At 36.2% G+C, this 27100-nt stretch overlaps 2 protein-coding genes across 3 annotated transcripts in view; one reads left to right on the top strand and one right to left on the bottom strand.

The window, feature by feature from the left end:
- LOC110442716 (M-phase phosphoprotein 6-like) lies at positions 1 to 4313 on the bottom strand. Its single transcript, XM_021486454.1, has 5 exons — positions 4151 to 4313; positions 3322 to 3431; positions 2919 to 3009; positions 2246 to 2340; positions 1 to 1657 (listed from the first exon to the last, which is right to left on the bottom strand). Exons 1-5 carry the CDS (start codon positions 4205 to 4207, stop codon positions 1510 to 1512), a joined length of 501 nt encoding a protein of 166 aa, XP_021342129.1. The 5' UTR covers positions 4208 to 4313; the 3' UTR covers positions 1 to 1509.
- Positions 4314 to 4366: 53 nt separating this feature from the next.
- LOC110442717 (putative ATP-dependent RNA helicase TDRD12) overlaps positions 4367 to 27100 on the top strand; it is a 65428-nt gene continuing 42694 nt past the window's right edge. The window contains exons 1-16 of one of the 2 annotated variants that reach the window (XM_021486455.1): positions 4367 to 4408; positions 5982 to 6220; positions 8464 to 8558; positions 9111 to 9158; positions 9402 to 9521; positions 10693 to 10748; positions 11120 to 11278; positions 13304 to 14144; positions 14798 to 14911; positions 15646 to 15720; positions 16206 to 16217; positions 22294 to 22345; positions 23827 to 23937; positions 24343 to 24531; positions 25036 to 25170; positions 25410 to 25511. In XM_021486455.1, the coding sequence (XP_021342130.1) occupies positions 6044 to 6220; positions 8464 to 8558; positions 9111 to 9158; positions 9402 to 9521; positions 10693 to 10748; positions 11120 to 11278; positions 13304 to 14144; positions 14798 to 14911; positions 15646 to 15720; positions 16206 to 16217; positions 22294 to 22345; positions 23827 to 23937; positions 24343 to 24531; positions 25036 to 25170; positions 25410 to 25511 (2286 nt within the window). In that variant the 5' untranslated portion in view covers positions 4367 to 4408; positions 5982 to 6043. Of the gene's footprint in view, positions 4409 to 5981; positions 6221 to 8463; positions 8559 to 9110; positions 9159 to 9401; positions 9522 to 10692; positions 10749 to 11119; positions 11279 to 13303; positions 14145 to 14797; positions 14912 to 15645; positions 15721 to 16205; positions 16218 to 21562; positions 22033 to 22293; positions 22346 to 23826; positions 23938 to 24342; positions 24532 to 25035; positions 25171 to 25409; positions 25512 to 27100 lie in introns of those variants that run through there. The other variant, XM_021486456.1, reaches the window with a different exon arrangement.

Below are 27100 nucleotides of genomic sequence, written 5' to 3'. Positions count from 1 at the left end.
TAAATTGTAATTTCATTCGCATATTAAATTGTAATTTCATTCGCATATTCATAGTATACAATGTATGTAATATTTATACATAAATTTATATATATATATCATAAACAGTTATATTCGCTGACATGTATGAGTAGAATATTTAATACTCTAAAATTACCAAAATAATTTTCTTTCTTTAACGATTTAACGACATTCACACTTTGATAGCCAATAGCAGATTATAATTACCCCGAAACATTTTGTTTAAAACATAACAGGTAAAACAGTTTAAAAATCATCACCAAAAATTAACCAATTAATCTTTGTTAAAAAGTTTTACCAATGAAAGATAAATATGACAATCAACCATCACACATGTACATTCCTCTTCATCTTCACAATGCTTACAGACATAAATATAACAAATCTCTGGACTAAGGCCAAAACTAAATAGTCTGTTTTCCTGCTACCTGACAAAACATGCCTACCTATTTTTAATGCAAACCATAAAACATTTTATGGCATTCTAGGTAACGGTAAAACTGGGTTTCCTCCTTTGTATTTTTGTTAATCTCAAACAATCCATTTTTCTTGATTTTGTAATTTCTTAGTTTGGGCTGTAGATAAAAAATAGACCAAACCCATAACAAAAAGAAGTGTCTAGTAAACTGTGTGTGGTCAACAAGTGTGAAATGAGTTTTAATTGCCGATATATAATATTTATAATATGCTCTTGATACCCTCAGAAAGTTCGGCCATTCACCTTTTTGGTCCTGAAATAAATCCCATAATGGAGTCTATCTGAACACAAAACCAAAGTCAATCATGGAAAATGGATTCTCTAGCAGGTTTGTTTTCAATATTTAACATCTTTATTTTTTAATCAATTTCATTACCATGAAGATCAATGACATATCTTTTAAATTGTGTATAGAATGTCTGCATATGATATCAAGTATACAAAAAAATCTACTGAAATAATTATGAACCCATTACAGTTATCAATATTGTGAGAATATTTTTTTTTTAAAAAAACCCACGCTTTATTAATTTGCCAACAGATCACTCCTATTGTTTCTGGTCATATAGCAGGAAACTAATAATACTCTGATTTGGCCTTAGACAGCATTAATGACTTACTTTCATATCCACACAGTGAAATATCCCTGATCAAGTTAATAAGATCTCATTCCTAAGTCCATTTACACTTTCACAAACATCTTGGTGATTTAAAGGTTTCTGTTGGTCAGTTACTGGAGGAGGCCTCACTGTACATATCTACATAGCCCTTACATTTAGCCAGAATACATGTAACCATGCTTACACTATATTTAAACAATAATTAATATCCTTATGCAAATTAAACATGCAGAAAAAAAAGTTGTACCACATTCATGATAAGGATTTTCCAGACAAACTTAAAGGCAGTGTAACAGGTTCCATAGATCTCGGCTTCTGGTCAGGCAACTGCATCACCTATTTGGCGGTGTGAGATCTAATAAGTGTATATCCAAACACTAATACATGACATCAGTCATCGTCGGCAGGTTTGATGAATTTTCGATGTTTTTTAGATTTCGGAGGATTTTCCTCAGAATTGGAAAACTTTTCTTCTATTTGACCACGGTCTCTTTTGCTGCTGAATTTCTTAGCTATCGTGCCAAATAATGATTGGTACCTGGAACATAAAGGATATCTATAGAAGTGATCCATCAAACAAACTTAAATTCACACTGTGTTCGAGTGTACACCTCGTTAGGACATACAGTATATCAAAGCAGCTGTAAGTCCTCACTCAAAGGTTAGGAAAGAAAATTACCTGTATTGAAATTCAATAATAAACAGCTGACCATATCAAAAGTAGCACCTATAGTTTCAATGAAAATTTTCTAAGTGACCGGTAATATTAATAAAGCATAAGTTGAAATATTCAACTTATATAAGAATATTTTTATTCCTTCTCAAGCTAGACTCGTTGAAACATTGTTTATTGATATTTAGTAGGTTACACTAGTCAACTTGAACATAAAAACTATGAAAACAATACTATTTGTGATGATAATGGCAGATACCTCCTACTGGTTTTTCGTACTTTCTGTACTTCACAGTGCTGTAATATGATGTCAGAAATGTAAGTTCTGAGTTTTGTTATGGCCATGATATGTAGTGAAGAGATGAAATAAGTTAGTCTTCAGAAAGAAAATTCATTTCAGTAGAGCTGACTTTGAGTCACTTACCTACCAAATGTTAAAAGTTAAGTACATACCTGTTTGCCATTTCATCTTCCTGCACACTTAACTCCATCTCCTTCACCTCTGCTGCATCAAGCTCTACTTTGGTGTTATGACGTTTCATCAGTTTCTAAAATCAAAACCAGGAAAATGTAATTGTGTCTCTGATTGCCAGAAAAAATACACATTCAAATACATTTCAAAAGGTACATGTACCACATGCAAGAGGTATATACTAAACCACAGGTAATAACAGGTAAATATCACAGGTAATAACAGGTAATAACAGATAAACATCACAGGTAATAACAGGTAAAGGTAAACATCACAGGTAATAACAGGTAAATATCACAGGTAATAACAGGTAAACATCACAGGTAATAACAGGTAATAACAGGTAATAGCAGGTAAACATCACAGGTAATAATAGGTAAACATCACAGGTAATAACAGGTAAACATCACAGAGAGAAGTCACTTGTAAAAAAACTATCTAAACCCAAAAATCATAATCTTGTCTAATTCCATCGAACCTAAAACCTATCTACGATGTGAACCCAACAGTTCTAATCTTAAAACCTGTAATCCACTTCCATGAATTTGTATTTAAGTAAATCTGTGAAGTTTTAAATATCTATCTTGCTTTCCCAATGTGTGGTTGGTTTAGACAGGTTAAGCTGTTTGGTGTTGTTGTCTCCAATTGCCATACCTCTATTTCTGGGTTGAAGCCGCAGAAAGACATCCTGCCGAACTGAAGACTTTCAATTCTCACAAGGCTTGGTTCAAACATGTAATTATTTCTGAAAACAATGAAAAATGAAATTTTAAAACTAATATTGACAGTAATTCTTATCTAAACCTATTTGAGACAGTGTATACGCTCTCCATTAATAGACGAACCATCCAGGGTTGAGTAAAAAAACTAATGCAATGTCCTCACATCGTTGTACAGGTAAACAATACAAATCGCTCACTGACACTTATAGCTTGACAAAGGGACCAGTCGGTCTTAACGTTTCGACACGTTTAATATGTACATTGTTTGTGTATAAAGTAAAACTTTGATATTACATACTTCCAAACTGTTGAATCTGATTGAAGATATTACTTACTCTAGTTTCTGTGTGGCTGGTAGGTCCAAAACCCAATGTTCGTCATCAATGTCTTTATTTTCTTCCTCATTTAGTTCTTTCTCTATACGTAATGCACTTCTCTGCATAAACTGCAAAAACAAAAACAATAACGGATCATTTAGTTTTTAAACTTTTTCTTTTACAAACATAATTAGATTCAACTAGAACTGTTATCAAGAGGCTTACTAAGATAACGCTTGCATCCCACAATTAGCATAAAGGGAATATCTGTCCTCCATTAAAAAGGGTTGAAATAAAAAATGTACAAGGCCAGGGGGTCGTTACCATATCTGTTAACTTTCGTTAAAATTTTATGATATTTACAGCATACAAGGATGGGACCATTGGACAAACAGAGCATGCTTGGTTTTATTTAATAATAATAATTAAACACTAGCTGTGATTCCAGATTAGTGGATGGAAGACAATGGACAGCTAATACGTGTGTACAAAGGGCTATAACTCTGTGTATATTAGGGATATACATGTGTGTGCATTCAGAAATTAACTTTCGTGGCCTGCTTTGTGGTCATTTAAACACCATTAAATGATTTGCTAAAAACTAAATCAAACCAGACTTCTTAGCTCTATGTTCTTAGCCCCATCACAGGTGCCTGAACATTATGATATGTTTAGACCTCAGTCCTAGTGTGTAGGGATTCGTCTTTGATCAACACTCGGTAAAAATGCCACAGATCTCTATAGTAGTATATGTATCACATATCATTAACTGTGGTAAATTATCTGGCTGCTGAACCAATGATAAAATGTAACATTTGCTTTCATCGTAACACACATCAACACGCACCTTCATTTGGAGGACATTTTTTGACAAGACGGTTTTCTGGTCAGGTCCTCCCGCCATGGTTAGAATAAACAGTAAAAATTATAGACTAAGTGTTAATTTTGTTCTAGCTAAGGCTAACGTTGACGTTCTGTCTGGGCCATGTGGACAGCACACTGTTATCACATGGGTCACGAAAGTGCTTTATTCGAATGGGAAGATTCAAGCTTAGAAACGACAAAGATTTCTCGCCATGCCCGCAAGAAAAGTGAAGAAAATATGGTAGGCCCGACTTGGATCTAGGTCCTATGGAAGAATATCTGACATTACTTATCATTAACATGTTTCTTGCACGAAGTTACTGAAAACATAAGGAATGCATGGATGCTAATGCTTTATGAACAAATTAGCATCCTCCTCAAAGTAGTGAGTTGGCCTACAGTCTGTACATTAGCCATGGCTGCAAAACGGAAAGCTGCGCGCCAAAGCCACTTTACGGAACGGTATCAAAATGAAAAATGAAAATGTTTAAATTCCTTAATACAAATTACGAAAAGTCGATTAATGTCACTTTATAGACAAATTAAAAAAAAAAACCCAGATGAATTATCTCCCTTCGATAGTTTTGGTTTCCTAGTAATATGCAGAAGGACTGGCATGAACCCACTTTTCGAGTTTATGACGACAAATCCGTTCTTGTGACTGCTGAATAGATTTCTCAGAGCTTTATTATTTTTCTTTGGAAAGGAACCATGTACAGACGTTGCACACATAAAAAGCAAAATTTGTTGTAAAGTAAAACATGTTGCAATATTGGGTAACGTTAGTGTAACAGGAGGAGAAATGCAACGGCCAGACCAGAGTTCAAACCCAGGACCCTTCCAACTCTAGTCAGATGCTCTACCAATTGAGCTGCTTGGTTTCCTACGATTGATCTGAGTCCAGTTCTGCTGCAACTCCCTCCTTTTTGTGTCGCCTGCGAAAAGCTGGTGACACCATAGGTATTTTGCTGTGTCGGCGGCGTCGTCGTCTGCACAGAGGTTTTCGTGCAATAACTTGAGTTTCCTTGGGCCGATCAAACTTCCGTGGAATTCTTGTTCTAACTCTATATTTACAACCCAGGTGCGGGTAAATTATTTATCCAGGGCTGGGCCTTGCAATTGCAAAGCTCACACCAAATGCTTAAAACAAGAGTTGGGAAGCTCGCCAATTTCATAACAGGAGAAATAAAAAATGCAATGGCCAGGCCCGCATTTGAACCCAGGACTCTCAAAACTCTAGACAGACGCTCTACCAATTGACCTTGTTGAGTACAATCGACCCAGTCCAGTTTGGCTACAGTCGCCAGTGTAATAACGGCATGCATGAAAACATCAGAGTGTCTAATTACATAAACATTATACAGTCCTTATAAGGAAGACTAGTTTGGTTTGTCAATGATCAACCAATATTATTAAACCTTTTGTATCAATGTTACAAAAACGAACCTTCTTCCACTGCTTTATAGTCAAGTCCTTTATCACTTTCAACGTTGCACAGTGAATTTTTCAACAGGTGGCCTTGAAACCAGAGCTGGTTGTTCATATAGAGTTTGTTTAATCTGCAATGACAGAATCCATTGCTAAGTCCAACAATCAAGAAATTAAAGAGAATTATTTCATATTAATTGTATTTGAAGTAATTTACAAATTGACTATATCTTTTCAGTCAAAATGTTAGGTGGCCTGACTCTTCCACTCAGGCATGATTGGGTATATTGAAACATTCCCATATTTCAGAATCCTCTACCTACATACCAATTTACCATTACTGTCAAACTCTGTAGGTAGTTTAGATTATAATATTTTTGTTTCAGGTGATATATATCGTTGGTTGATTAGACGACATAACGGTAGACAGCCTTGATGTAAGAAAGCCATGAGTGACCTGGTTGACATTGAGATCACCAAGGTGAAGTCTCCCGCTTTGTTTTATGCCAAAGTGGTTAGAGACTTGGAGTCATCAGAAGGTTTGTCATTCCAGCAGCTGGAAAAGTCTATCAATGACTTTTTCAACAGTGAGAGTCTATACTTGCCAAATTACATACCTAATGAGGTAGGTTAATTTTACCATTTTTGTTTCAAAAAATATCTTTTTCATGATTTGAATGTGGGCATTTGAAATAAAAGTGTCATATGATGTTGCTATTCTCGTTCTGTTGATCTGTTAAGTCTAACATGTGTTTTTAATCTTTTGATAATTTTGAGTTCACTTATTCTGAAATACATGTATTGTACGTACCATGGTGATCATGAGCTTAACTGTGCTGTGACATCAGTCAGTCTCTACTTCTGAAGCCCTGAACGAAAGTTCATCAAATTTAATTAAAAAAACATTTTTAGTTGGTGGGAATTCAAAATAGTACATCCCTTGTGGTCAAAGGATTGTGGCCAAAATGTGTATAATTTTGCTTTTATGAGTGGCTCTCCATAGATCTTGAACTGTAGAATGGATATCAACCGTATTTGGTTGGTAGCGTCCTCAGTTGGTGGTGATTAAAAACTGTACAAGTAGAGGGGCTGGTGATCTCACAGAGGCCGTGCTGAGGGGTGGGGCCAAGAGTAATTTGTCATATTGTTTTAAGCAATCACTCCCCTGGAATGGATAACAACCATATTTGGTTGAAAGCATCCTTGGTGCACATGGTTTCCTATTGTTTTCTCTTGAAAGCTACATTTTTAGGTTACCTAACCATGGGTCATGGTAACCTATTGTGATAGCCTTTTGTCTGTCGTCATGCGTTAACTTTTCCTTGTGAACACGATAACTTTAGTTAATGTTAACCGAGTTTGTATGCAGCCATATATCAATGAAGATCTCAGACGAGTTAGAAAATGGGAATTATTGGACAGTAACTTACAGAGTTATTTACCTTTGTAATATTATTATTATTATTGGACCTTGTGAACCAATAACTTGAGTAAATGTTAATTGAGTTTGATGAAACTTTGTATGCAGCCATATATCAATAAGATCTCGGACGAGTTCGAAAATGGGAATTATTCGACGGTAACTTACAGAGTTATTGCCCTTTGTAATAACATTATTATTGGACCTTGTGAACACGAGAACTTGAGTAAATCTTAACCAAGTTTGATGAAACTCTGTATGTAGCCTTATATCAATAAGATCTCGGATGAGTTGGATACTTGGTATTATTTGACAGTAACTTATAGAGTTATTGCCCTTTGTTATAATATTATTATTGGACTTTGTAAACACGATAACTTGAATACATGTTGACGGAGTTCAATGAAACTTTGGCCACAGTATTACATCTTAAAGATCTCGGACAAGTTGACAACAGTAATTATTTGACGGTAGCCTGCAGAGTTATTGCCCTTTGTCATTATATTATTATTTGTCCCTGTGAAGACGATAACTTGAGTAAATGTTAACAAAGATTGATGAATAACTATGTGAGTTATGGTCAAATTGGTCAGGTATTCAAACTCATCCAAGATCTCATTGATACAAAGCTGCATACAAAGTTTCATCAAAATCGGTTCATATTTAGTTATTGTGTTCACAAGGAAAATTTAATGGACGATGCAGCAAGGTCACTCGGACCGTCGAAAAGTATGAATTGGCCCCTGGATGACAGTCCTAATTTGAATCGGATCTTAGGTGACCGTTAAGGCCCATGGGCCTCTTGTTATAGAGTGTAAACAAAGTTAATATCAAGGCAGAAGATGTGACACTACTAGTAAAACATCCTCAGGAAAAGTATAAACCTTGTGTAAGAATTATGTGGTCCATGGTCGCTACAGAAAATACTCTGTCAAACTTAGATGAAACTGATGTGACATAAAAATGTCAATAATAAATGTTGAAATTCAATTTGTTACCATGACCTTCATAATTGATAGCATGAATACTTGTTGTCATATAAGTATCGGAAAAGTGTACAAAATAAAGAAAAAAAATGAAAATTTAAAGGAAGGTTTTGAATTTTGAAAGATTCAGGAACTTAAGTCCAAATACTATGTAGGTAGTCTTTTACTGACCAGGGAATCAGTTGTTTTAATTTAGGAAAGATGTTGTCCATCCAGACCAGAATCATTCTTGTGACTAGGGAATTGATTGTTTTATAAAGGAAAGATGTTGTTCCTCTAGACTAGAATCATTCTTGTGACTAGGGAATTGCTTGTTATAAAGGAAGAATTGATTGTTTTATAAAGGAAAGATGTTGTTCCTCTAGATGCTAGGAGTGGAAAGAAAAAAACAGTAAATATTTGCAGTATAACTGTTAATGAGAACATTTTGCCATGAATATTTGGTGACGATGTCTATTTCAGGGTGATATATGTATTGGGCGTCGGGTGTCAGATCGTTGTTGGTGCCGGGTCCAAGTAAAGGGAGTGCTTTCCAGGAGAAGTGGACCTGAAGGAAGGTAGATAAAGTTTCACATGTATGATAAACATTATAAATCCATGGTATATGAGCCAGCTGCATATGTGGCTTTGATCTGAGTATATTTTGTAGTACAATCAATTTGTTATAATCATGTTACCCTGGTATATTGCTAGTGTCTTCTTACCGGCTCAGCTAGGTAGAAATTCTCTTTAGTTCATTCAGTAAAGCGTCGAGACTAATAGACCTGAGGTCCTAGCTTAGACTCCTATCAGAGGCATTTCATGGAAAAATAATGACATCCATTACATTTTATTTTAACTGTTTGAGTTTTGTTAATCTTATTTCTATATCTCTGTTGTGGTAGAATTAATACAATGATTTGAAGATAATACATTCATAATATTTTGTCCTTTGATTCTGTGACAATATTTGATTTTTTTCTGAGTATAATGAAGTGCATATTTCCCTGGTAGTATGCGCAAAGAGAAACTTCGAGAGAGCATTACAAAACAGACAAGCCTTTTTAAAACTTTAGGAATGTCTCTTATCATTATACAGAAAATGGTGATTTTTTGTTTTCTTTTTTCAGGTGCTTTTTTCTAGATTATGGCATCTCAGATTTCATACCACTTAAATGGTAAGTTTCATTTAATCTGAGTTCTTAAAAAAGTGACTAATATCTAGGTACTGCATACAGATACTAATCAAATCAATAGGGAAAAAAAGATGCTTATAGTTACTTTTTTGGGCTTTGGAGAATAAATATGAGCAAAGTGAGGTAAGCATGTGTGAAACATTGTTTTTGTTATGATATTTGCAAAACAGTCCTAATGAAAATTTGAACTATTACATGTAAGCTGAAAACTGATCTGTGTTTCAGGTTCAGAAAGGCCTCAAGTGACTACCTACAAGTGCCCTACCAGGTGAAGAAGTTCTGTTTGTACGGTGTGAAGGCTCTGACCCTAGCTGTGGAAACAGAGGACCTTACCTTCAAAGAAGTGTATGTATTGTTATAGATCACATAGGTGTATTAGCATGGATGTACTGTATAGCGCTTTAAAATTGTAGGGTCAATGTTTCGTATTTGGTACATATTGGTGGGTGTTAAATTTTGCTGTGTTATGGCCACTTATATGTAAGCGTTGTGTTTACATGGACTGTCGAGTTGTCCGGTGATCAACTGATTTGAGTTCATTTAAGCTTGCATAACAGCGTTGGGTTATGAGTATTTTCAACATGTCATTCATGTCTCCTCCTTTACTCTCCTCCTGGTTGCAGGCTGCAGCCACCCTTCCTGCAGGCTGCAGCCACACTTCCTGCTGGTGGGTCATTTGCCTTCATCGCATATTTTCCCCTATTTCAAAAGCATGAACTAACTTTCTATTCCTGCATCATGCCCTGATTAGTGTTATAGGACACACATATGTATGGAATGTTACTACTGTAGTAACAAAAGGGTTACTGTATGTAATGTAATAGGTCACACAGGTATATGAAGTGTTATAGGTCACACAGGTGTATGCAGTATTATAGGTCACACAGGTGTATGTAGTATTATAGGTCACACAGGTATATGTAGTGTTATAGGTCACACAGGTATATGTAGTGTTACAGGTCACAGGTGCATGTGCTGTTGGTCACACAGGTATATGTAGTGTTATAGGTCACGCATATATATGAAGTGTTATAGGTCACACAGGTATATGAAGTGTTATTGGTCACACAGGTATATGTAGTGTTACAGGTCACAGGTGCATGTGCTGTTGGTCACACAGGTATATGAAGTGTTATAGGTCACGCATATATATGAAGTGTTATAGGTCACACAGGTATATGAAGTGTTATAGGTCACAGGTGCATGTAGTGTTATAGGTCACGCAGGTGTAGGTAGTATTATAGGTCACACAGGTGTATGTAGTGTAATAGGTCACACAGGTGTAGGTAGTATTATGTCACACAGGTGTATGAAGTGTTATAGGTCACACAGGTATATGTAGTGTTATAGGTCACACATATGGATGCAGTGTTACATATTATACATGTACATGACCACAGTAATGTTTCCCTTTGTGATAAGCACTGAAATATATGTGTAGGACTTATGTGTATTGATGTGTGGTACTTTATATCAAATTGCTTTGATAAATGCAATGTAATGTGCACTGTTACAGGGTGTCTGAATTCTGGGATACCTCAGCAGTGACATTGATGAACCAGGTTGTCAAAGGTAAGACAATGTTAACATAAAACATATATACAAGATATTAGTGGATGCAGGCATTGCTACCTTTATATCCACATCAATGTAGTTTGAAATACAATGTGGTAAACAGAAAATAAGCCTACACATTGATAACCAAATATCTTTTATCAGTGACAATTTTTGCCTTGGTTTCTTAGTTAAAACAATGATAATACAAAAAGGTAAACTAAACTAGCCATGTGGCTAAACTAGTCATGTGGCTAGCTTGTTTCGAAGTGACCATACCATATATGCAAAAATCTTATTTCCAGAAATTTCCTAAATCAACAAAATGTTTTTTTCAAAAGTGGAGATGTGTTTTCCAGTGTGCCAATACATGTTTGTTCTGTTGACAGAGAGTCATAGCACGAAGGCACGCTTCAGGTGTGTGGATCGGGACGATGTTCACCATGTAGATATCTACTTCATCTCCCCCAAACAAACCATCTGGCTCAACGAAGAGTTTGTCACTCTCAAGTATGCTGCCTGGTGCAATCCAGAACAAACTTTAGCAGGTAAACAAATGATATTCATACAGTATATTTCATCCAGTAACATAAACAGGACTGATTTTAACATGAAATAAAAAAAAGTTTTAAAATGTTATTTTCAAATTGCCATCAAATCTTTTCAAGTAATCAACAAGTGAGGTTGGCCATAATAAAAATGAAGTAAGATATTTTATAAAATTACAACTCAAATTAGATGTCTTTTTCGCCTAAAAAAATAATTATTAGATTTGCTTCAAAGACTACGTAATTTGGAAGTTTCTAGTAATTATGTCGAATGAAGCAAAGTTGTTCGCAATTAAAGAAGGAGTCAGTTGACCAAAGGTCAAGGTCACAGGGTTAAAGGTGAAGGTTACATTTTGCATCTTTTCACTGGGGAACATTTCGTTTTGATACTTTGACGAAATGTTGGTCAGAGTTAAACAAGGAGTCATTTGACCAAAGGTCAAGGGGTCTCTTGGTCAAAGGTCAAGGTCAGATATTGTATATTTTTACTGATGAATATTTATTGTATGTTATTATGAAGCAAAGTTGTTCAGAACTTAACACGGAGTCAACTGACCAAAGGTCAAGGTTACAGGTTCCAAAGGTTTGAGGTCAAGGTCAAGTTTTGTATTTTTCACCGATGAACATTTTGTTATGATATTATGAAGCAAAGTTGGTCGGAATGGAAGAATGAGTCAACTGACCCAAGATCACTGGGTCACTGGGTTAAAAGTCAAGGTCATTTGGGTCCAAAGGTCAAAGACAAAGTGGATCCCATACTTTGACCTTGGATCTTGATGGGGGAGGTATTTAAGGTGAAATAAAACAATTAAAGCTAACAAATGAGTATTGCACTGGTATTTACATTTCTGTTAGCCCGGCAAATATGGAAGTGGAAGGAAACAAGACTCAAATCATAGTACATGTAAATTGTATATTTTGCTTTCTTGCAATTTTTATTGAAGTCCAAATGTCAAACAACAAGCTCAGCTATATGGGCAAATTGCTTCTTGATGATTATGGGGGATATATTGCCACAAGACAGGGCCCTTACTGACCTGTCAGTGTTCTAGTTTCACCTACGATGACCAAACTTGCTAAAGTTTTAATGTATCTTGGGAAGTAGGAGTGTCAAATTCCAAATTCGAGTCTCGTGCCCCACTATATAAAGAGATATGGCCCTTTGTTAATTTTATATACTGGAGTTTTTCTATTGGCTAATAAGGGGAGACACATGTTTTTGTTCACAAAAACAAAATGCTAGTTTATGTGATTGTTCTTCACTTGAAAGCCACAAGAAAAATGGCCAAGTTTGGCTCAAACATTGTGCACTTTTTTTAGAATTGAAAAATACGTTTCAGAATTTAATGTCAAGGCCAAGGTCACCATAACTTTTCATTGAAATTTGTCAACCAATTAAGTGACATTACTCCAGCAACTTCATTTGTTAAGGGTGCTGCGGTGGCCAAGTGGTTTAGGCCTCTGACAATCTGCTACCACTAGCCCTCCGCTGGGTCGCTGATTCGAGACCTACCTGGGGCAGTCACGAAGTACTGGCCGTAAGTCAAGGTTTTTCTCCGGGAATATTGGCTTTCCTCCACCACCAAAACCTGACATGTCCTTAAAATGACTATAGCTGTTAATAGGACGTAAAACACAAACAAACAGAACCAAACCAACTCATTTGTTAACAAGTTTTGATCAAACTTATACAAAGGTGAATTATATTTATGGGGATGCATGTTCTTTAAATTAACTCATTTTTTCAGGAACTTAAAGTCAAGGTCACTATTATTATAGAAATTGAAAAAATAAATCACTATTTTGTGTGATAATGGGGGGAATTCAGGTCAGACAATCTTTCAGTTTTCAAAAATGATGATATCTATAAGGGTTTAACTTACAAATTACAAGCACTGCTGGAGATTGCTTCTTCCACTGAGTTAGAAATTTGACTAGCTTCATTGTGACAGGATTTCACCAGAGTGAGGCCGGCAGATTGGTCGAAACAGTTTGATAGATATTCAACAATTGATTTTATTTCAGATTCCGGGGAAGCTGTCATACAGAAACTGCTGAAACACACAAAGACATTGGAGAGCAGTCTCTATGGTGATGGGGGAAACAGGACAAAGAAACCTCTGTCGGGTAGCTGCAGTGATACTGAGAGTGGCAGGAGAACGTTATTCTCTCCTGTAAAACACTCCCTCAATAGTACTGTACCAGTGGTGGAGAGAATGAAGCGCCGAGGAATACATCATTCCGTGGCTGACCAAATCACCAACAGCATTTCAAACTTGTCATCTCAGAATGTTTCGGGCACTCTAGCTGAGGGAGATCATGTTAAAAAGAGCCAAAAGAACGATCTAAAAAGGAAGCCTTTTACTATTACTGAAATCAGGGAGAGAAAGAAATTGTGTGAACCTTCTGTGTGTAGTGATTCTGAAATTGTTTATAATTCATCACCCTTTCATCAGAAATCCACAAACAGCATTCAGGCATTGACTTCTGTAGGTATATTGACATCATCAGGAACACCAGTGTCGCCCATCTGCTCTTCTGCCCTGGATAAAAGTATCGAAAGACTTAGCATGTCACCGGCTTCATCTAACTCCTCCCTAACCTCACCTATTGTTTCAAAAAATTTCATGTTAGGAAGGCTAATAAGTGTGATATCTCCCAAGAAGAAGGAATCCACTGCCACCAATGATCTGGGACCAACTAAAACTTCAATTAAGACCAACACAAGCAAGTTATTGCACAGTGAGCTCAGCCTTCCACTGACACCGGCACGGCTTCCGAAATCAGCCATGCGATCATCTGCTTCAGAAAGTGATCCTGATAATTCAAGAGTACAAGTTTCCCGCCAGATATCTACCTCTTCAAGGTTAGTCTTTTGTTAACTCCAGGGTACAAGGCTCCCACCATATATACCCCTTCAAGGTTAGTCTTTCGTTAACTCCAGGGTACAAGTCTCCTACCATATATCTACCCCTTCAAGTTTCGTGTCTCTTGTTAACTCCAGGGTACAAGTCTCCTGCCAGATATCTACCCCTTCAAGGTTAGAGTCTTTTGTTAACTCCAGGGTACAAGTCTCCTACCATATATCTACCCCTTCAAGGTTAGAGTCTTTCGTTAACTCCAGGGTACAAGTCTCCTGCCAGATATCTACCCCTTCAAGTTTCGTGTCTTTTGTTAACTCCAGGGTACAAGTCTCCTGCCAGATATCTAACCCTTCAAGGTTTGAGTCTTTTGTTAACTCCAGGGTACAAGTCTCCTACCATATATCTACCCCTTCAAGGTTAGAGTCTTTTGTTAACTCCAGGTTACAAGTCTCCTGCCAGATATCTACCCCTTCAAGTTTTGTGTCTTTTGTTAACTCCAGGGTACAAGTCTCCTGCCAGATATCTACCCCTTCAAGGTTTGATTCTACCCCTCCAAGATGAGTTTCTTTCGTTAGCACCTGCAACGTTCAATTGAAGATATTTACTTCCTAATGTGTGTTGTAAATTGTGTGTATCTTTGTCTTGTCATTTTTAGTAAAAGTAGTGGGTCAGCTTCATCAGAAGAGGATAAACTTGTCAGTGATATTAAGAAGTCTATCCTGAAGAAATCATCAAGTTCTGTATTGCTGAATGACAAGCCTTCCGTCAGGTATGTGTAGGCTGACCTCAGGATTAGAATGCCACATATAGCAACTCTAGATAGTTTCCTTTTTTTCTGCATAACAGTGCATAGTTTTATCCGGTGTCGCAATAATAAATCTAGATATTTTTTTTATCTAAATAAGGTAAACAAGAAGCTTTCTTATATTGTCTTTTATATACAACTAACACACAAGAAACAGTTAACCGGTTTATTACTGTTGTTAGCAACATATTTACAGGCATTAATACATTTAGAGCATCAGGGACTACTCACTCCTGCGATTTAAATACCATATCTATATTAAACTTAAATTTATGATAATATTTGAATAAGCTAGACTCCGGGGGTATTGAGAGAAGCACCTACACAGCCCAGAGAAGTGAGCAGCTAGACTCAGAAAATGTCTCCAGAGAAGCCCCTACACAGCCAAGAGAAGAGAGCAGCTAGACTCTGAAAATGGCTCCAGAGAAGCACCTACACAGCACAGAGAAGGGAGCAGCTAGACTCTGAAAATGTCTCCAGAGAAGCACCTACACAGCCAAGAGAAGTGAGCAGCTAGACTCAGAAAATGTCTCCAGAGAAGCGACTAGACTCTGATTTGTGAACATCCCTGGAGAAGCCATGATGAGAGCAGCTAGACATTTACACTGATTTAGGAACACACAGTTTACAATAGTATTATTATGATATATGTGATACCTGAAGTAGTCCTGAGAAATTGGTCTTATGGTTTATTTCAGATTTCGGGATAGTGAAGCTTTAGCTGAAACTCATGCTAAGAAAACACAAATGATGGGTCGGCTCACTGGTAAAAAGTGAGTACATGTACTATTGTATACACATTTATTGGTATTCATTTATCAACTTCGTAATTTTAGCATGTTTCAGTGTAAAACCCTTTTTGAGTTTATTTTTTTTATGACAGCCCTTGCTACATAATTATTCAGGAGGGCCACCTGATGTTTAAATTTGATATACATTTTCAAAAGTTATTACTGGACATTGTTTCCCTTATTTTCCCTTAACTTTGGATCACCCCACAATTGTTTGCCTAGTTGTAATCAGGTATAGTTTTCTCAAATTCAATATTTATATGAGAGGATCTTGTTATCCTGATTTCTTCAAGAAAAGGACTGACATTAACAGATTCACACATATAGTAAATATACCTACAGAGGTTATGTACCTTCCTGTTAAATTTATTACTGATTGAATGGGAGGAAAAAAATCTCAATTTATGTGTCTAATGAATGTGGTTTTCATTAACTTTTTTTTGTATTTTTTTGTGCAACATTAATAGTGCAGGCCAAAGGTAAGATTTATGTTCGGTTTGAAAACGTGACTTAATTGCTACAACACTCATCATATACTGTTTCGTTTCTCTAAATGATCTGCTTCTCAGCTACCCTTATCATCATCAATATATAGAGATGTTTAACTGTACTAACTGCACAGAGTTAACGTCTTAGGTCCCATGGGTGGGCTTCACTATAAACATGTTTAACTGTACTAACTGTACAGAGTTTATGAACAAAAGACACAAGCAAGGAATATTGAGATTAAATACTTCAATTTATTACACAAATATACATTTGGGCTAAGGGGCTATAACAGCTGTGGTGTTTGGTACTACCTTCAGTTTGATTTGGCTATCTGGTAAGGAAATATGTGTCAATAATCCGTTGATGCTGGCCGAGCCAAGTAACTTGAAGGGAGCAATATTGATGAACTGAATGTAAATTAATTATTCTTGGGGGACTTACGAATTACATAATGATGTAAAATGCCCAAATGAAGCTGTACCTAGCTCATCCTCGATACTCCAGGGGTTACGCTCACTTTCACTTTCTACACCCCCCCCATCCTCGATACTCCAGGGGTTACGCTCACTTTCACTTTCTGCACCCGTGGCATATATCATAGTAAAATTGAAGGCACACAACTAGCTATTTGATTGGTCTCTGGTAAAAAACAACCTGACCCCCAACCTCAAAGCCAAACAATTTTACCGTTACGAGACCCTTGTAACCGCGAGAATCTTTTGATGTACATCAAAGGATTGAATTAGTCTTCTCGTCTCACTCACAAAGTGAAGCACACTGAGCCTTGAATTTTACTATGACATGGTGCAGAGAGTGAAAGTGAGCATAACCCCCGGAGTATAGAGGCGCTCTTAGCTTGGCTCTAACATAAAGTTGGTTTAGGGTATCCTAGATAAACTATCTTTGGAAGTATCCCTTCCCATTTAACGGGGTTAGGAGGGGGGAGCATATGTCCATGACTGTCCTCTCATGTGGCGAGTCTATGTCACAATTCTACCAAACTCTTTTCCTAACACATTTACATCAAAGTGGGTACAAATGTCAAGTATGAGAATACCTCGGAGGAATTTGTTTTTCAGGGTCCCAAGTATAAGGTCAAGGTCACTGCTATTAATAACCACAGGGCATTCATTTTCTATTTTTCTGTTTGTATTTGTTTGTATATATTTTCTCTTACATTTCATTATTATCGTTTTTACTCTTTGACGATAAATATGAAATCTGAGATAGTTTTAGAAACTTTAAATTTAACAAAATACTAGAATTGTTTTAGAAAAGAAGAACATTAATAGCACCAAAATGTCTAATAGGTGATATTTATAAACATACCAGATAAATACAAATAACAAGATAACACTCACTGTATTCTAATATTTAATACATATGACTCCTGTGTCAAGGTCAGACAGGTGGAGAAAAATGGAAAGAATAAATCAATAATTTCTTTGAAACAAAATACATTTAATATGGACCTCATGTAGACTTTGGGTAAAGGTAATACATATGTATTTAATATCTCAAGTTCTAATACATTTGATATGGACCTGATGTAGACTTTGGGTATAGGTACATTTCAATCTTGACTGAATCAAATTTAGATATCAGACACAATATTATAAAAATTCAATTGTCAGAAAATTTGTCTTTGCGTTAAAGATGCCAGGCACCAAAGTAGATATCAATTTCTCAGGTGAAGTCTTTAGCTTTGCTTTAAGTTTTAGGGTCAGGATCCTAATATTACAGTTGCTAAGAAACTGTTAAGCAACCTTTTTGCCACTGGCATGTCTTTTCTTGATACATGATATCCTAAACAGAGCCCCTGACATACCCTAATTTGGTCCTGAGTGTACACTAAATCATTCCCTAACTGTACTTAAGGTTAAATATGTCCTACCTGGGATATGCTTTATGATCAAACACTATACCAGACAAGTATTGAGACAAAGTTCAAGTTCTAAACTTCCAATGTTCTAACGCATACAGTGCATATATACATGTTTATATAGTGCAATATACAATGTATACAATGATACAACAATACGAATCACATACACGTAGGTGTACAGTAGAGAGTGTATATAACACAATCACATACACGTAGGTGTACAGTAGAGAGTGTATATAACAATCACATACACGTAGGTGTACAGTAGAGAGTGTATATAACACAATCACATACACGTAGGTGTACAGTAGAGAGTGTATATAACACAATCACATACACGTAGGTGTACAGTAGAGAGTGTATATAACACAATCACATACACGTAGGTGTACAGTAGAGAGTGTATATAACACAATCACATACACGTAGGTGTACAGTAGAGAGTGTATATAACACAATCACATACACGTAGGTGTACAGTAGAGAGTGTATATAACACAATCACATACACGTAGGTGTACAGTAGAGAGTGTATATAACACAATCACATACACGTAGGTGTACAGTAGAGAGTGTATATAACACAATCACATACACGTAGGTGTACAGTAGAGAGTGTATATAACACAATCACATACACGTAGGTGTACAGTAGAGAGTGTATATAACACAATCACATACACGTAGGTGTACAGTAGAGAGTGTATATAACACAATCACATACACGTAGGTGTACAGTAGAGAGTGTATATAACACAATCACATACACGTAGGTGTACAGTAGAGAGTGTATATAACACAATCACATACACGTAGGTGTACAGTAGAGAGTGTATATAACACAATCACATACACGTAGGTGTACAGTAGAGAGTGTATATAACACAATCACATACACGTAGGTGTACAGTAGAGAGTGTATATAACACAATCACATACACGTAGGTGTACAGTAGAGAGTGTATATAACACAATCACATACACGTAGGTGTACAGTAGAGAGTGTATATAACACAATCACATACACGTAGGTGTACAGTAGAGAGTGTATATAACACAATCACATACACGTAGGTGTACAGTAGAGAGTGTATATAACACAATCACATACACGTAGGTGTACAGTAGAGAGTGTATATAACACAATCACATACACGTAGGTGTACAGTAGAGAGTGTATATAACACAATCACATACACGTAGGTGTACAGTAGAGAGTGTATATAACACAATCACATACACGTAGGTGTACAGTAGAGAGTGTATATAACACAATCACATACACGTAGGTGTACAGTAGAGAGTGTATATAACACAATCACATACACGTAGGTGTACAGTAGAGAGTGTATATAACACAATCACATACACGTAGGTGTACAGTAGAGAGTGTATATAACACAATCACATACACGTAGGTGTACAGTAGAGAGTGTATATAACACAATCACATACACGTAGGTGTACAGTAGAGAGTGTATATAACACAATCACATACACGTAGGTGTACAGTAGAGAGTGTATATAACACAATCACATACACGTAGGTGTACAGTAGAGAGTGTATATAACACAATCACATACACGTAGGTGTACAGTAGAGAGTGTATATAACACAATCACATACACGTAGGTGTACAGTAGAGAGTGTATATAACACAATCACATACACGTAGGTGTACAGTAGAGAGTGTATATAACACAATCACATACACGTAGGTGTACAGTAGAGAGTGTATATAACACAATCACATACACGTAGGTGTACAGTAGAGAGTGTATATAACACAATCACATACACGTAGGTGTACAGTAGAGAGTGTATATAACACAATCACATACACGTAGGTGTACAGTAGAGAGTGTATATAACACAATCACATACACGTAGGTGTACAGTAGAGAGTGTATATAACACAATCACATACACGTAGGTGTACAGTAGAGAGTGTATATAACACAATCACATACACGTAGGTGTACAGTAGAGAGTGTATATAACACAATCACATACACGTAGGTGTACAGTAGAGAGTGTATATAACACAATCACATACACGTAGGTGTACAGTAGAGAGTGTATATAACACAATCACATACACGTAGGTGTACAGTAGAGAGTGTATATAACACAATCACATACACGTAGGTGTACAGTAGAGAGTGTATATAACACAATCACATACACGTAGGTGTACAGTAGAGAGTGTATATAACACAATCACATACACGTAGGTGTACAGTAGAGAGTGTATATAACACAATCACATACACGTAGGTGTACAGTAGAGAGTGTACATAACACAATCACATACACGTAGGTGTACAGTAGAGAGTGTATATAACACAATCACATACACGTAGGTGTACAGTAGAGAGTGTATATAACACAACTGATGCCACACTTTTTTCATATAAATTGTGGTCTTAACATGTTAGCATGCATGAAACAACAATTTCCATTGGTGCCAATTTTCGACAAAATTTCTTGTATTCAGAAGCTGAACTTATAAAAACATTACAACAAGGGTCCTTACATGATACAAGGGTTATAATAATTAGTGCCTATGTATATTTTTCTAGTGTGGGTTTATCTTCTTTTTTTTTGATAAAACAATTGGTATTCAGAATACCACAGTCATTCCACATTTGAATTGTTATTTAGACTATAATCATTTCCTTTTTATTGTGGACACACTATGCATCACGGCACAAGCTTTTATTTTTATTTTTATTTCAATTTATTTTAAATATGAACATATTATGCATCATTTCTTTTGTAGTGAAATTCAATTTGCTTTTTTATTTCAATAATTATTTGCAGTATTTTTGTAGAAGTAGAGGGTTATTGTGAAGAGTTGTGGTTCTTTAATTTGCAAGATCTATTGGTTTTGTTTTGTAAAGAGTAAATTTTATATAGGGGTATATTTCCTTGTGACATGCAGTTATATTAAAAGAGTTAAGTCATAAAATATATGACAATTTTTATCTCGCCGCCACAAAGTGGAAGCGAGACATAGGTGTTGCTTTTCCAGCCACGGCGGCGTCAACATTCAGTTTTCGTGTTTAAGCTAGTTTCACTGAAAGTATAAGTGCTACACCAACCAAACTTGGACCAATGATGCATCGAAGGAAATACATCTCAGCCAATGCATCAAATGCTGGATGCTGCCTACCTTTGATGGTCTTTTGATTTTGTCAGCATCTCCATCAACATTAAGTTTTTGTGTTTAAGCTAGTTTCACTAAAAGTATAAGTGCTACACCAACCAAACTTGGACCAATGATGCATCTAAGGAAATACATCTCAACCCATGCATCAAATGCTGGATGCTGCCTACCTTTCATGGTCCATTGACTTTGTCAGCATATCCATCAACATTAAGTTTTTGCGTTCAAGTTAGTTTCACTGAAAGTATAGGTGCTAGACCAACCAAACTTGGACCAATGATGCATCTAAGGAAATACATCTCAACCCATGCATCAAATGCTGGATGCTGCCTACCTTTGATGGTCTTTTGATTTTGTCAGCATCTCCATCAACATTAAGTTTTTGCGTTTAAGTTAGCTTCTCTGAAAGTGTAGGTGCTACACCATTCAAACTTGGATCATACATGCATCTTAGGTAGTACTTCTCAGCCCATGCATCCAATGCTGGATGCGGCCTACCTTTCATGGTCCATTGACTTTGTCAGCATTTCCATAAACATTAAGTTTTTGGTCAAAGCGGGGCACAGAGGAGACATATCAATCCGAATGGCTTGTTTTTAAAGTATTGTTAAAGGTAAATTAAGTAGAAATAGCGATGAAGGTTATTATGATGTGTTGTTCTTTTAAATGGGTGATGAATGCAGAATTTTGCCTATATCAACCTCTATTTGATTTGTAGATACCAGTATAGTCTGCTGCAATTCATAAAATGTGAGAAAATATATGGTTTTTCCAATTTTTTTAATTTTTTTAAAAATTTAGATATCAGTTGTATGGTAACAGATCAGTAATTTGTTTCGAATTCAATGTTTTTATCTGAGAATGTGAAAATCTGTGAATACTAACATCAATATCAGCTGTACAAGTACACTATGCTATAACCTGCATTACTAGAGATGAGATCAGTCGAATACTACAGCCTGTTCTTCTCTTCACAAAACTGGAGCACCCTATACACTCCTGCTGTTGTAGGTTATTGGACAAGCTGTGTGTGGGAGTGGGTTCACACTCGATGGGGAAGAAGGTGAGTGTTCTCACTTTGAAAGATGACTGATGAAAACATAAATTTGAGGTGTATTTGTATAAATATGCTAGAAAGCTTAGACAAATGGAAGATTTATTATCAAAGGACACAGTTGTAGAATGGGACAAAGGAAAATCATCATTGTTCATCGGACATAAACTTTTTATTCCTCTGTAAAAATATCCGGGGTATAAAGCTGTCATGGGATGTGTCGGTCTGTCTATCTCTCTGTAGTTTTGTCCCAAAAGGCAAACTATTTTCTGAGACTGAAGACTGACGGAACAACTAAAGTCTATTTCATAAGTACCGCATCTGAAACTGTTTTATTAGCTTGCCTGGTCCAAAGTGCCAGGTGCGTTTATGTTGTGGTTTGTCGCATGTTGTCTGTTTATCAGACATCAACTTTTTATCCCCACGGTGTATCTGTCTGTCAGTCTGTTGATAGGAATTGTACGGATGGTAACTTTAGAACGAACGATAATACAAAGTTCAAATTTTCTAAATAGAATTCTGCTTCATTCTATATCTCTATCTGTATATTGCTGAGCTCGGTTCCATTCTGATTGTTGGTCTGGATTATAACTTGAGATTGAATGACCAAATGACCATACAGACTTAAAACTTAGTGTGAGGGTTTCCCTAGTAGATGCGAAGAACCTTATTGATTTTAGGTGTGGTCCACCAGAGGTCAAGGTCACCATTGCTAAAAATAGAATTCTGCTTGCAGATATCAACTTGAGAAAATATGATCAGATTTGATATGCGAGTAATTTTCAATTTCAAAACATTTTATAATCAATCAGATTTAAAGGGAATTAGGCGGCAGGCAAAGCCTATACAAGCCCTATCCTTGCTAGTACATCTTCCAATGGTTGAGTCCAGAGTACAAGAAATAGGTCACTGTTACCTATGGTTTGACCTTTGAGCTCAGCCTGTGGTAAAAGTTTGTTTGGGACCTATCTTCTATAACATTTTACCTGGAGTAACCAGATTAGGTATGCAAGAACACCTTAAGTTGGCAGGTTGCACAGTAAAGAAAGTAGGTCCCTCTGACTGATGATTTGATCTTTTATCTCAACCTTTGAAATACATTGTCTGGGGCATATCTCCTATACTATTTCACCTGGAGAAACCAGATTTGATATACAGGTATATCCTATGATAACAGAATGCAGGTAATGAAATATAGGTCATTGCGATATATGCTTTGACCGCTGACCTCGGACATTAAAAAAATTGACAAAGCTTATCACCTAAACTATTTCTCTTGGAGAACAAATTTGGTGTGCGGATTTATCCTGAAATGACAGAATTTACTGTACCAAAATAGGTCACTGATCTTAATTTTGATTTCTGATGGCAATTTTTGGAAAAGAATTGCCATATTCTGTATCGTGTGTATTTGACTGTATAAGCTTTTTGTCTGTATGAAATTATGTGTAATGTGTACTTCTAGACAGCTCTATGTTCTATATAAACAGCCTGGGGAAGAGCCTAATTTGAATGATGACGGAGTGCTGGTCCACAGTGAAGACCCACTCAAGCCTATCTACAACATCCACGACACACCACTGGATCCCATCATTAGAGAGGTATGTACATTCCTATTATTCATATTCTTCCGTCTAGATTCCAAATATTTTCATGTTTGTGTAGTTTTTTGAAGGTGATAAAAAAAGAAGCTGAAATGAATCCCTAGACTGCTTAAATATTAAAAGGAATTTAATAGCATTTAGTTTAAACCATATTTTATTCATGTCAATTAACATATACAATAACAAAAGACATTTCATTATGATGATTGGGAAACAAGTACTAACATACTTATACATGGACCTTCTCATCCTTCTTTCTAGCTGTTGTAATTGATGTATATATACATGGACCTTTTCATCCTTCTTTCTAGCTGTTGTAATTGATGTATACATGGACCTTCTCATCCTTCTTTCTAGCTGTTGTAATTGATGTAGATAACTAAAATATCTGTGACGTTTCAGGGCCTGGATAACTATGGCATTGTGGCACCAAAGTTCGTACAGTGTTACACCTGGCCGGCACTCTTGAGAGGACGCAATGTGGTGGGTATTTCGCCCAGCGGGTCAGGGAAAACATTCGCCTACCTTGCCCCGCTCCTCACTGATCTCCTCAAGCCATCCAACTACAAGGACATTCCCACCGGCAATGGGGTGAGTGTCTTCTGAACTGCACAGGCTGAATTCGTTAGGAGTACTGATAAAACAATATCTACTTTGAGCAAAAGTTGAGAATAATACACCAGATCCTGGTAGCTATCTCCTGAATTCATCACCACATACGTTTTCAGAGATATTAATATTGTACAACATGGTCACAGAGATGTTTATACTGTGTACATTTTTCACCAATATTTATATTTTGTTACTTTGTCAAAGAAATGTGATATTGAAATACTTTGTCAAAGAATTGTGATATTGTAATACTTTGTCACAGAAATGTGATATTGTAATACATTGTCACAGAAATGTGATATTGTATTACTTTGTCACAGAAATGTGATATTGTAATACTTTGTCATAGAAATGTGATATTGTATTACTTTCTCACAAAATGTTATATTGTAGTACTTTGTCATAGAAATGTGATATTGTATTACTTTGTCACAGAAATTTTATATTGTAGTACTTTGTCATTGTACAACTTTGTTTCTTCAGCCGTACGCCATTATATTGGTGCCTTTCTGGAAGAGTGCCCAGATGGTGTATGATGTGACCAAAATACTTCTGGGGAACAGTCGCTCCTTCCGTGTGCTAGTCGCCTATGGAGGGGGGAACGAGGAGAATCAAGTGGTTTGTTTTGCAATATGAAATCCAGATAACTACCTTTATTATGTTAAATAGGTAATGAACTGACAATTGTGGAAATGTGTATTAAAAGTAAATGTGTATTAAAAAAAACACCAAAAAAACTCAAATGGGTTTTGTAAACTGTATTTTTTTAATAATTTAATATCATCTGATTTAAATATTGGTAAAATAAATAAAAGGTTAGGAATACCTGAGCTAAGCTTGTTTCTTTTTGTTTGTAGGTACCATTGATCAATGGGTGTGAACTACTGATAACCACCCCACGTAGTTTATCTCGCCTCCTGCAGCAGAAGTACACCCATCTGGAACGCCTCTGTCACGTTGTGAGTTCCTGTCTGAGGACATTATCAAAAAACCAATCTTATACCAAATTATCCAATAATAGTGTGATCTTAATAAAAGCGAAGAATAATTATTATCTGAATGAGGAAAAGAATTCCCTTGAATTCTAATGGCCGACCCTGTATACGGTAAGTAAAGAAGTGTATGCATGTAGGTCACATCTCTATACGGTAAGTAAAAAAGTGTATACATGTAGGTCACATCTCTATACGGTAAGTTAAGAAGTGTATACATGTAGGTCACATCTCTATACGGTAAGTAAAAACTTGTATACATGTAGGTCACATCTCTATACGGTAAGTTAAGAAGTGTATACATGTAGGTCACATCTCTATACGGTAAGTAAAAACTTGTATACATGTAGGTCACATCTCTATACGGTAAGTAAAGAAGTGTATACATGTAGGTCACATCTCTATACGGTAAGTAAAGAAGTGTATACATGTAGGTCACATCTCTATACGGTAAGTAAAGAAGTGTATACATGTAGGTCACATCTCTATACGGTAAGTAAAGAAGTGTATACATGTAGGTCACATCTCTATACGGTAAGTAAAGAAGTGTATACATGTAGGTCACATCTCTATACGGTAAGTAAAGAAGTGTATACATGTAGGTCACATCTCTATACGGTAAGTAAAGAAGTGTATACATGTAGGTCACATCTCTATACGGTAAGTAAAGAAGTGTATACATGTAGGTCACATCTCTATACGGTAAGTAAAGAAGTGTATACATGTAGGTCACATCTCTATACGGTAAGTAAAGAAGTGTATACATGTAGGTCACATCTCTATACGGTAAGTAAAGAAGTGTATACATGTAGGTCACATCTCTATACGGTAAGTAAAGAAGTGTATACATGTAGGTCACATCTCTATACGGTAAGTAAAGAAGTGTATACATGTAGGTCACATCTCTATACGGTAAGTAAAGAAGTGTATACATGTAGGTCACATCTCTATACGGTAAGTAAAGAAGTGTATACATGTAGGTCACATCTCTATACGGTAAGTAAAGAAGTGTATACATGTAGGTCACATCTCTATACGGTAAGTAAAGAAGTGTATACATGTAGGTCACATCTCTATACGGTAAGTAAAGAAGTGTATACATGTAGGTCACATCTCTATACGGTAAGTAAAGAAGTGTATACATGTAGGTCACATCTCTATACGGTAAGTAAAGAAGTGTATACATGTAGGTCACATCTCTATACGGTAAGTAAAGAAGTGTATACATGTAGGTCACATCTCTATACGGTAAGTAAAGAAGTGTATACATGTAGGTCACATCTCTATACGGTAAGTAAAGAAGTGTATACATGTAGGTCACATCTCTATACGGTAAGTAAAGAAGTGTATACATGTAGGTCACATCTCTATACGGTAAGTAAAGAAGTGTATACATGTAGGTCACATCTCTATACGGTAAGTAAAGAAGTGTATACATGTAGGTCACATCTCTATACGGTAAGTAAAGAAGTGTATACATGTAGGTCACATCTCTATACGGTAAGTAAAGAAGTGTATACATGTAGGTCACATCTCTATACGGTAAGTAAAGAAGT

This window comes from Mizuhopecten yessoensis, unplaced genomic scaffold (assembly GCF_002113885.1).
Source record: "Mizuhopecten yessoensis strain PY_sf001 unplaced genomic scaffold, ASM211388v2 scaffold716293, whole genome shotgun sequence".
In the NCBI taxonomy this organism is placed as follows: domain Eukaryota; kingdom Metazoa; phylum Mollusca; class Bivalvia; order Pectinida; family Pectinidae; genus Mizuhopecten; species Mizuhopecten yessoensis.
This window is presented reverse-complemented; position numbering and strand designations above follow the sequence as displayed.